The sequence below is a fragment of the Geospiza fortis genome, unplaced genomic scaffold, assembly GCF_000277835.1.
Source record: "Geospiza fortis unplaced genomic scaffold, GeoFor_1.0 scaffold130, whole genome shotgun sequence".
Classification (NCBI taxonomy): Eukaryota; Metazoa; Chordata; class Aves; order Passeriformes; family Thraupidae; genus Geospiza; species Geospiza fortis.
In genome coordinates this window covers 4,834,856-4,846,585 of record NW_005054300.1, presented here as the reverse complement: position 1 = coordinate 4,846,585, position 11,730 = coordinate 4,834,856, and the positions used below count along the sequence as shown (strand labels likewise).

Here is an 11,730-nt window from a genome sequence, read left to right as displayed (position 1 = left end):
TCCTCTAGCAAAATAAAAATAGCATACTAGACTGTATTTTTATACCTTATTTTATAAATCCTGAAGATGTTCCCACTCTCTGTCCTCTCTCTTACAAACTGCTAGTCCTAATTTATTTTTTATCCCTGTATACAGATGCCACTCTGTGCTGCTGATCATTCCTGACAGAGGATCCTCAAATCTCTCCTAATTCTAAGCAGATATGTGGACAGTATTTTTTCTGATTAGGGTAGTTAAGAGCCTAGAAGAGGTTACCTAGAGAGGATGTGGAATTTACATGCATAGAGATACTTATAACTTGACTCGACAAGACTCTCAGCAACCTCCTCTAGACTCAGAGCTATCCCTGCTTTAAACATGAAGTTGGTCTGAAGATCTTCTGAAGACCCTTCTACCTAATTTTTTGTTGGACTTTATGATTCTACTATTAGGACAAAAACCTTTTTAAATGCGGCAGAGACAGAAATTGACATCATATTCAAGGTATGGGCTCACAATGACTTTAACCTGCTAGAAAAGATGTTTCTTCTTTGCTTTCTTGTAATTGTCCCGTGTTTGAATTTTCTTCTCTGGCCTTTGATGAGCTCTGTTCCCATTGTATATCCGTCGTATAATTAGGATTGTTGTTTCTCATGTGCATTATTTTGCACTTGTCAACACTGAATTTCATCTGCCATTTTACTGCCCACTCAGCATGGAGGGCTGCTTCTGTGACTCTTCATACTCTGCTTGAGATCTCACTATCCTGAACTACTCTGCAGCATCTGCAAATAAGGTTTTACTGAAACTGCAGTGAAGATAAATGTCTTCACCATTCTGTTTCTTTAAATATCAGTGAAGGGAGTACTCAGATTTCGAGCTCTGCAAATACCTCATTAATTCAGGAAAAGCTAAGAGTGAAATAAACAAACCTAGGTGCCATTTACATTACAAAGAGCTACTATACCGCAGGAACTGACTACAGCACAGGAGCCCAAGACACAACTATTACAGTTCAGCACAGGGACACAGTGCAGGCCTCTCGGTGTGTTTTTGCTGCCCCACATGCTGACATTAGAAGTGGTTGCTGCTTCATGTGCAACTCTAGCATTTCTCTGGATCAGAAAAATTGATCAGTTTTTCTCCCTGGTGCCTGGGTTTAGTAAAATGCCAAATGACATCAGTAGCAAAGGTAAATCAGATTTCTAGAGTGCACACTCGTACCAGTCAAAGGGTTAATAGTAAAAGACAATTTGTTTTGTGAGAATGATTAACCTGACAGCAGTCTCTTTAAAAGAAATCAATGTCTTCATCTGGCCCAGCTAAGGGCTCCTGGGTGGGGAGGCAATTGCTCTCCCTTTTACCAGGGATGGAGGGAGCCCCAGGGCCCCCAGCTCTCCCTTTCCTTTGCACAGGACCCAAGACACGCACCCCCCACGTTTTGCACTGCAAGGCTTTGGCTGTGCTGACCCTCATTGGTGAGGCTGGTCCAGCCCCACCCTGCAGATCAGCAATCTCTTACAGACGGCCTGCTGGCACAGCAAGCCTTCTGCAGAGCCTCACCTGTACTCCCTCTCCTGAAAGAGCCGAACAAGACTGGATCTGCCAGACTCTGTCCCGGATTGTGTGCAGGTTCAGTCCCTCAGCAATCTCCGAAGCAGGGGCAGCCGTCAGCAAATCCTGCTTGTTAGCGAATATGAGCACGGGGACTCCACTAAGCTTTTCTTCATCCAAAAGCTCAGCCAGCTCCTGTATCATTTACAAGGGAGTGGGGTGGGGGGAAGATGGTGAGAGGGAAGGGAAGAAAACCTTCAACCACCAATGCTTGTCTCTAATTAGAAATATATTTAGGGCAAATGCTAGAAGACTGTGTTCCAGTGAAACCTAGATCTTATTATAAGAGAGCAAAAATGTATACAATCATCTCTGCCCAAGGTTCAAAAGCTATTTCTTCCAATTACAGGTTAGAAAAAAATCTTAATTTTGGTCTGAAATTAGCAGTTGCCTTAAAGGCTACAACTCTGTGTTTTACCAGTCTCTGATCCCAGGAGACCAAAACTGATGAAACAGCAAAAAACAACATGTAAATTGGCAATATGAGGAATCTGTCTTAAGTTATTGCCCAACTGACCTGATTTGTACCTGAGCAACCATTGACACTGGCCCTGATATCTTTTGCTAATCATGAGTTTCAAGGGGGTGTTCGAAGTCTTAATCACTACAATTTAATTAGATTACTTCCCCCGCCCCAAATGGAAATCTCCCTCCCACAGGAAAGTGCTGATAATTTTGAAAGCATTGATTAGCTGAAGACAAGCTAGACGAGCCTTAATAGCTGAATTTTGGCTCCATATGCGCAGCACACATTGGATGGCATCTTAAAAAATGGGTTTGTTCATTCAAAACTGGTTGACTCAAAAAGATTTTTTTAATAGCTCAAATCTGAATCTGCAGAGGATCAATGGTGGCAGAAATACTTCATGTCTAGGTTGTGCAATGGTCTCATGTGTAACCGGTACTCAATCTCAAGTCACTTCCCTATGGGAACATATGACAAACTCAGCAGAACATGAACCTGTAGGGACTGCTGGCATTGCAGACAAATGAGTATAGGAGATTTTTGTGGCCTCCTTATTTAGCTGGAAAGGTCTCATGCTCTCAGATAACGTTCTAACATCTTTTATCTACTGAATAGAAACTTCTGGATTAAACAAGTGCAGTCGGGAGATGCTAAACTGCAGTGGAAATATAACTCCATCCCCCCAAAGAGCAATGTTTGGTTTGGAAGCCAGGATGAGAGGATGGAGTCATAAACAGAACTGGCTGGGAAATTTTCAACAAAATAGGTCTTTCATCTGACACGGCTGATTTATTGAAACCAAAAGTGTTTGCGGAAATATGAGGAGGGGTTTAGGTTGGCTCCGCCTGACTCAGGTAAGTGATCTAAGCTGCTACTTCCTTTCCATCTCTTTTGCCCAATGAATATTTAATTACTGATATAAAATGAAATAGCTCCAGCAGGGGAAAGATTCCCTCACCCCTAGAACAACCAAAGTTCTTCTGTTGGGGTGTGTCCAAGAGACTTGAGAGGCAAAAGGGCCAAGTATCTCCTTCAAATCAGGCAGAACAGAAGGCTTTAATCTACATCTCCCATTTCTGTGGGCTAAATCTATTGCTAGCTATTCTGAGACACTGTCTCTTTCAGAATTTTACACAATGAAGTTTAAGAGTCCTATTTTTGTTCCAACCTAAAACAAAAAATGTTACAAAACATCAGAACTTTGTAAAACGGAAATCTTATTTTCTGGCCGGAATTAGTTATGTAGTTCTTAGCTTTTTTACAATTACATCCAAAAGACAATCAAGTCAATATGATTTCCATTTCAGCTTCGTAAATAAGAAAATAGGATTCCTCAGGGTCTTGGTTTGGCAAGGTTTAAAGGACCTAGAGAAGTTTGTGCTTTCAGTATTAGGCTCCATTTGCTATTATTGTATAACTTTAATGAACACTGTTCTATTTAAACAGAATTAGGCTACCTATTTTCCTTGTTTCACATCTACCAAAATAATCTGTATTGATGTTGAAAGGCAAGTCTCTTGAAATGCAAATTTCCTTCATAAACAACAAAATCTTCCTCCTAACTTTTGTGAGCAAGGGGCACTCAGAAGCACTGAGTTACTTCAAAGGAAGCTGGGCTTAAGTAACTTACCTGACCTGTTTCTTCAAACCTCTTCCTATCAGCACTGTCAATGACATAGATCTGAAAAAAGAAATTCCAGGAAAAGTTACTCTTCCCAGAAGACACTCTTCCACAGTAGCATGTGCTTAAGTGAGTTGAACCTACTAATTACACTTTTGGGCACAAAGATCCTTGCTATTATTTGCAGAAAATGTTGACAGAACTTCATGATGCTCTGAAAGGAGAGGAACCACCTCTTTTAATGCCAGAGGAGTGGACAACCATGTGGGTAGAATCAGAAAGGAGCTGGCAGCAGTACTGGGGATACTGTCATCATCACCATAGCAGATATTATCTGAAGAGATCAGGAGACTGCAGTTATTGTTTCAAACTTATTGTTACAAGCCGAAGCTGAGCATAGGAGGACAAAACCTAGGGAGCCAGACATGGCCTTTCACCCCAGCAAAGTGTACAAACACTGGCCTACTGTGACTTTGCCGTGCTGCTCTCTAGCATCACCTCCTCAATAAGCCACCAATTCACACAATGGCACTCAGGGGACACATGAATGTGTTGGGGACATTGAGTTTGTCTCCAGCAGGCAATCCTACTGTAGCCTCTTGGAGAGGGTGGTTGGGTATGAGGGCTGGATTCAGCCTGCAAGACTCCATCTTCAGTTGCCATCTAAAAGAATGGGGAACCTCAGTACAACATGCAGGCAAGAATAGACTGGTATCCCTTTTTCATTGCTTGATACGTGAAGGTTTTTGAAGAAGGATGCTGGGATAGCAGACAGGGATGAGACTGGTGACAAACACTGAGCATTTTGCTTCCAGTTGCTGCCATTCCCCATCAGTAGTGATTGAAGCTGCTAGCATGTCATCTGCATGCTCTTTGGTGGCTTACAGGGAGCAAGTGTCAGCCTGGTTTTCAGGGAATAGATGAGCACAGCACCCTGCCATCAAGATAAATGGCATCCTTGCAGGCAGTCTCAGCATAAGACTCCATGCTTCTAGGATAATTTCGATCAAATAGTAGGAGGAGGGAAGATCTCTAGCAGCAATATGTATTAAACTATAGGCACTCTCTTAATGAGCAGCATTTGAGTTGTTTGAAATGGGACCAAACACACAGCAGGAAAATCTGTATGCGAGGCCTGAGGAGGTAACCCAGCAACCTCCCAGCCGCTCTGCAGATCACCTGGGGGCTGATGTGCACTGACAGGGGCTGGGGGACACGGCAGGGCTGGACGCAGCTGCGTGGGGATGCGTCAGCAGAGCACACACCTGCTGCCACGTGATGGGGACCAGCCCATGGGCATGACACACAGGCCTCTCCCTGCAGTGTGATCCCAAGCACGTGCACCAATACTGCATCAGCTACACATGGCCTCCCCGCCCCTACCAAGCATCCACCCCTATGCATCCCATGTAGGGTTGGAAACACAGAGCAAAAGAAAGAAAGAAGCTGCAGGGCTGGCAGTTGTGTTCTGGGGTGAGACTGGACTGTCATCTGTCCTCCCTCGGGACATCTCTGGGGAAGTCCACAACACATGAATGCAATGGTCGAGTGCTGCTTGTGAAATGAAAGGCAGCACCTTCCATATTACGGTGCTTCTCTAACTGGGAAGGAATGGCTCTGGGTCCCATCCAGCCAGGCTTTCTCCTGCACCGCTCATTCCTCACTAGGGAGCTGTTTTGCAAGATGAGAACTAGATACAACAGTGCTTGGGGCAAAAGCCACAAAAGCACAGCACAGAGAAAGCAAAGTATGTGCCGAGTGCCTACTTCCAAACCAGCAAGCACTGTGCCAAATAGCTGCAGGTGCCTGTCTGAATATGCAATCAGCCAGATATCCACACCTTATTTGCCTGCGTTAAGCTTCCAAATATCACAGGTGTGTGATGCAAGACCAAGCTCTCATTCAAAGGCACCTGCATGGATTTGAATTTGTAATTACTTCCTGCATTTTAATACTCTTTAGAGGGTCCTTTCTGTTTTATGCAATGCAGTTTAAGGGAAGAGAGAAGCAGGGGGTCCTGGGAACTGTAGTGTATCTCATGTCCAACCTCCTTTTATGGCCAAGGCCACACAAGAGCCTGTTTTTGCCTGTGGCGCTTGGTAACACAGTTTACCAATTGGAACACCATGGTGGAGAATGGAGATTTGAGAAAGAAATTCCTGTAAAGCTGGGTACCTCCTTTAAGAAACAAGCCAAAACACAGCCTGGAATAAATGGGTTGGGCAGAAATTGCAAGTGGTGGGACTAGATGAAGAAATAGCATGAGGGATAAATTGGCTCAATTTATAAATGCACAATCTGCACCAGGTTTGTCAGAAGGTAAAAATACTGGCTAAAACAGGGGTAAGGACTGGCAGAAGACAGAGCAAGCCATCAGCATACATGTGATCCCAGTTTTGGTGTGTATTGAAATAGCAAAGCACTGCCCCAACATGCCAACATCTCCCAGTTTGGGACTGGGTGTCAACATAAAGTGCAGCTAGGGGGAACTCAAGTCCATCGGTGCACCAGCTATTTCTCTGAATTCACACTGCTGCTTCCCCCATACTGATTCTGCTTCTATCCACCCATTTTCTTAGTCATATTAAAAGAAGGGGGTTTTCTGTACATTGCTTTAACTGGGGTGAGAGAGGGGCAGGGAAAACAACTGCTTTCATCTCCTTCAGTCTTCAAATTCACCTTTATTTCTGCACCTCCCATGCAGCACACACTAGGAAGGGTGGAAGCAAACAGGCCAGTGTGGTTTACTGTCTTTGCCAGCAGAGTCTTCCAGATACTGTTTTGTGGTTGCACAGCCTCTGCATCCCAAGCACCTGCCACAACAGGCAGAGATCCCAACACTGCTGCTTTGTAGGGCTGACCTTGATCTGCACACTTACTGCCTCCCCACCACCCACAGCGCTAGAGCCTGGGCTCAGTGGGCACAGTCACCTCACAGCCACACCATCTCTGTCCTCAACAGCCACAGAGGAGCACAGTGTGTGTCCTGCTCGTTTCTCAAACCCAGATCATATCCCATGAAAAATCTCACAGTTCCTCTTTGCAAAAGCAATCAGCTGGGTTTATGCAGTGGTGGCTGTCCTTGAATTTTAGATTCTAAATTAAGGCTCAAAAATTAAGATTGGCAAAAGAGTACCAAGGGTTTATTAGTCACATTTAAATAACAGCTTCATTTGGACAATGTTTTCTAAGCCTGCAGGCACAGCCAGGCCTTTCAGCAACTGGACACGAGCCTTGGTGAACAGAGTCCTATTCCTAGTTGCACTGATCCTTCCGTGCAAGTGCACTGAAGCTCCTGACACATTACTGAATATGTGTGTGATGGGAGGGAGGAATGGTGTCTTTCTGAGAGAGCTTCCTACTTTCCCATGGGAGCCTGCAGACCTTGGTTTTATTCTGTTCCCACAGGCAATAGTGCTTGGGGCAAAAAGAGGCCTGCAGCCCCCGGTCTGCCTCCATGCTGGCATATGTGGCTGCATGCTAGAGGTGATCTATGAAACTAGCCAAGACAGCACCTGGAGGGTCCCAGGGCAATGTGCTCTGGCATGGAAAAACAAAGGTCCTGCACGGTAAATGTAATTGTGGTCATCTGTAGCTAATTGTAAGGTAATTACAGCTAAGTTGTCAAAACCATTAAAAGACAGTCTTACGATTAAAGGAGAAAAAGACAAGGGGTCTCTCTGTGTCCCTCACTCAGAAGCTTTCCTATCTGATGCCAGACAGAGCATTTAATTCTTATGCCTCAGTTTCCCTACCTGTAAAGCTAGGGCACCATACTGACCTACCTCTACACATGATGTTTAAGTCACTAATGCCCATGACAGGCCTTCAGAGTCTCCAGTGAAAGGAACTATAGATGGGCAAAGTACACGTTATTAATGTCCTTTCATTTGAAAGAGACTGAGATGAGAGGAAAGGAACTGGCTATAAACAGCACCATCCTGTGAAAGTAAAAACACGCAACTGAATGATTTCTGCAAACATAACTGTATTTTTCTTACTGCACTCAACCAATCTTGCCATTTAGCTCAAAATAACTCCTGTTACAATGGCAATGGTGTTGCTGAGGGCTGGGACATTACATTACTTGTTTCTGAATTTCTGGCTGAGACCTTGGCTGAGACCATTGCATGAACACAGCATTCAGCTGCAGCCAATACTCACAAGGATATCAGTGTTTTCAAAATAGTTCCTCCAGTATGGTCTGATCTTCCTCTGTCCGCCTATGTCCCATACGTTCAGTTTGAAGCCTTGAGACTGTACACTTTTGATGTTGAAGCCCTGGAAAGAGCAGAAACAAAGCCACATAGAGCATAAACCTAAATGGCTGGAGCATACTCGTAGCCAGACATTAACACCTTATATATCCCATGCCTGCAATGTGCATTGAGATGGGCTGGGCAGCCACAAAGATGGATCAGCTGTGGGACAGGCACCAGCAAGAGCAGCTGCTCAACCATCAGTTTGTCAGTGCTCTTGGGTCAAGGGTTGATGCTGTCATGCCTATGGAGACATATGATGCAGTTAGTGCCCTGAGAGAGCTCAGCAGGGTGGGTGCAGGAAGAGGTGGGAGAGCTGCAGATAAGGAGAAAACAAGGGCACTGTGAGAAGCAAGATTGAGCTTGTGAAAACTGAGTAGACAGTCACAACTAATATGAAGCCAGAGGTCTCAGCTCAATTCGACACGACACAGCTAATGCTGGGCTTAAAAGAGCAACAGCTGCACATCTGAAGGGTCCATTTCATCAATTAGAGTACCAACTGAAAGTGCATTCAAGTAGAAAAACAGGATGTGGTGTGGGCTGGCAACGCGCTGCCACACCACCCAGGGGACCAAGGCTTGGAATTAGGGTGCCAGGGCTGGGAGCTTTGGGAGGCAGCTACAGGATGGGGGGAAGCATCTCCCATAGCTCTCTAGCAACCTCCTCTGGAGCAATGCTGCAGTGCTTCTGATGGGAGCCATCCCTCTCCTCCAACGCCAAAGCTCAACAAATGGGCATGAGAGACATTAGAGAGGAGCACTGGTATATGCAGAACCCTTGGAGCTGGTTGGGTGAAAAATGTAAACAGACAAGGGTTCGTCCAGTGCTGCAGCATCCACTCTATATGTCCCCTGTTTGGCAAGGACAACAGGAACAAAGTCTCATCCATGCAATCGTAGCATGACTCAAAAGCCTTTGGCAGAGCTCCACAGCGCTCATCCACTTTTGCACTACCTGACCAATGTGGCCTGAAGCTCTCTGGCTCCTTCAGGAAACCTCCTCTTACGTAGAAAAGACACAAACTTAATGGTGCACCAGGCTCCAGTTGCCCCTCTTTTAGAATCATGAGTGCTTTGTATAACGTGGCAGGTGGGATCACAGTAACTGCTGCAAGAAGGAAAGGCCTTCCTCACCTGTGTTGGGGTGATGTGGCTGATGTCCTCTGATGCCAGCTGTTTCAGGAGTGTGGTCTTGCCTGCATTATCCAGTCCCAAGAGGAGGATTCTCACCTCCTGGTCTGGGGTGCTTTTTAGTTTGCGCAAGATTGACAGTAAACCCTAAATGCACAAGAGAGACTGTAGCTGTTATTTCCTCACCCCAACTCTCATCCCCCACAATGTTATACCCTCCTCCCTTGAAATGGATTCTGTCTGGTGGTGGCTCCCAAGACACCCTGAATACCTTTCTGCAGACCCTATTCCTATTTCATTTCCTACTCCTCCCTTTGCCCCTGTTTTCTTTCATCTCAGAGTACCAACAAGGCCTCAGACAGCACAAATGTCACGCAGTGGGGTGCCCGGCTGGCTGCACTGCTCTTGTCACACAGCTGTTTGGCATTCCCTGTGCCAGGGAGACAGTGCCTATGCAGAAGCTTGCAGGCCACATCCTTGCAAGCTCTTCATTACCTTTATCAGAGGGAAAACCCCATTAATTTGATCTGCCTCCTAGGTTACAATGTACCTGACATTGGTTCTTACAATAACTACCCTGGTCATCTCAAACCCTGTTTATCTGTCTAAAACACGCTGAACTCATGGGGCATGTGCAGTTCTGATTCTCAGGATGTAGCACTTAACAACTACCTCAGATTACCACACATCCTCACTAAGAAAAGCACAGTGGATTCCAGTCATTACCCAGGCTCAGCTCTCTGAGCTGACAGTATCACTCAGGATTAGGAAACAGAATATGCAGGTCAGCTCATTTACAAACATGCACCTTAGAGCAGCACACCCAAGCTTTTGTCAGTGCCACCAGTCAGAGACAGCACCTCTCTAAAATGGCTGGAAAAATATTCTGGATCCTGGCATGTAACCAAGAGATGCAAATCACCCTCCTTCCACCTGCCTCTCACTGCCCAGCCCACCCCACAGGAGAGGAACTGTTTCAGCCAAGGGCACAGGAGCAGGCTGTGACACCAGGAATGCCTCGGTGTCTTTGGCATGCTGCCCCACTACTCTGCAGCCCATGCATGTCAGGGACTCCTCCTCAGAGCCCAAGAAGCACACACCACACTGAGACCCTGCCTGTGGACACAAGTGCTCTTGCGACTAATTTGCCTGAGAAAATCCAGGCAACACCTACAGCCCCTTCTGAAGCCCTCAGCATTCCTGTTCCATCTCTCCCAGACAACTCCCTTGTTGAAGCCCACTAAAACCAAGAGCCAGGAAGAAAGTTCAAATATCAGCAGAAACCTGAGCCCATGGGGCCCACATCTCAAGCCTTTTTGTTCTCCCAATAGCAAAATGGTGAAAATGCTTCTTGTCGACCTGCAAGGGTGTAATCAGTTAAATGTCTTGAAGTGCTTTGTTGCTATGAGGAACTAAACCCTCTAAACATGCCTGCTGAGAGCCAAGGACTATTTGAGCCTTGAAGGTTGCTCCCGATCCCCTCCAGATCGCGGCAATCAGAAACTTGTCCTCAGGATAAAGAGCTGCACATTGCAGTACAACTGTCACCACTGCAACAACATCCCCTGCCTCCAGCAGTGTCCTTCTGCCCACTCCCAACCTCAGCCATTCTGCAAATGCTGCTTCTGACTGCTCACCTCTCTGCTCCCAGGTGGGAGTGCTTTGGGAAGGACTTGGCACTACAGGTCGTGATGCTAAAGCTTTTAGTAATGCTCAGAGATTCAAATGCATGTGACATCTGATCCACCCCTGCAAGCATTTTCGATTTCAGAGTAATTTAATGGGTTTCTGTTAAATTACCAGCTACAGCTCAAAAAACGTGTGTGATGTGTAAGAAACAGGTAGGAGAGAAGGAACTTAGTAAAACTGGGTTCGAAAGGTACGTGTAGAAAGCTGCAGTATTGCCACTGTTGCTGTGCGTTTAAAAAGCACTGTGGAAAGCTGAGGTTCAGAAATTCAGAGCTTGTGCAAGCAATAGCAAAACTGCAGTCTTACTGCCCAATAAGCAGGCTCAAGGTATCACCTATTTTGTAGGTGATAGGCAGGTAAAAAACTAGGAATCCAGGCCCTGCTCAGGAGCTGAGAATTAGAAATGGGCTCTGCTTGGTAGTGGGTGCTATGCCTGCTCAGTACAGGCACCGGCACATGCACAGTAAATCCCCAAACAGCTTTTAGTTGAAGTGTACAGGCCTGTAACATCACGTGCAGGGCCCTGAGAGCCAGATGCTCACAGCTGGCTCTCACCCACAGGCCCATGGCTAATGAATTTGAAGGGCTGTGCTCAGTGCAGCCAGTCACTGCAAGCCCTGCCAGCCCAGCAGCTCATCTCCCTAGCCACAGTGCCCAACCCATGTTCTGCCCTGATGATGGTCTGCACTTCCACACGTCTGAGGAAAGAGAAAAGGAACAGCAGCAAAAATACCTCTAGTGGTTACTTGTTTATATGCATGTCCTAAGTGCCCTTGACATCATTAAAAAGCACAAGTTTTAACTGCATGACTAGCAACACATTTTCTTTTCACCTGCCGTCAAATTTACAGTTGTGTTTGTTGGCTTGTAAATCTGTGGATTTCAGCTCAGTGTGGACAGACTCCATAGGAGCAGGAACTCTAGAATTCACACATTCTCCTTCCTTTCTAGGGAAACACTGAATTTCCC

The 11,730-nt window shown here is 45.8% G+C and overlaps 1 protein-coding gene across 1 annotated transcript in view; it reads right to left on the bottom strand.

Annotated features, from left to right (window-relative positions):
* The window catches only part of ARL3 (ADP ribosylation factor like GTPase 3), a 22,271-nt gene extending 10,943 nt beyond the window's left edge, over nt 1–11,328 (bottom strand). Inside the window, exons 1-5 of the mRNA XM_031061344.1 lie at nt 11,317–11,328; nt 9,076–9,219; nt 7,845–7,961; nt 3,690–3,740; nt 1,543–1,728 (exon numbers count right to left, since the gene is read on the bottom strand). Coding sequence (XP_030917204.1) covers nt 1,543–1,728; nt 3,690–3,740; nt 7,845–7,961; nt 9,076–9,219; nt 11,317–11,328 — 510 coding nt within the window. The remainder of the gene's footprint in view (nt 1–1,542; nt 1,729–3,689; nt 3,741–7,844; nt 7,962–9,075; nt 9,220–11,316) is intronic.
* Between the last annotated feature and the right edge of the window lie 402 nt (nt 11,329–11,730).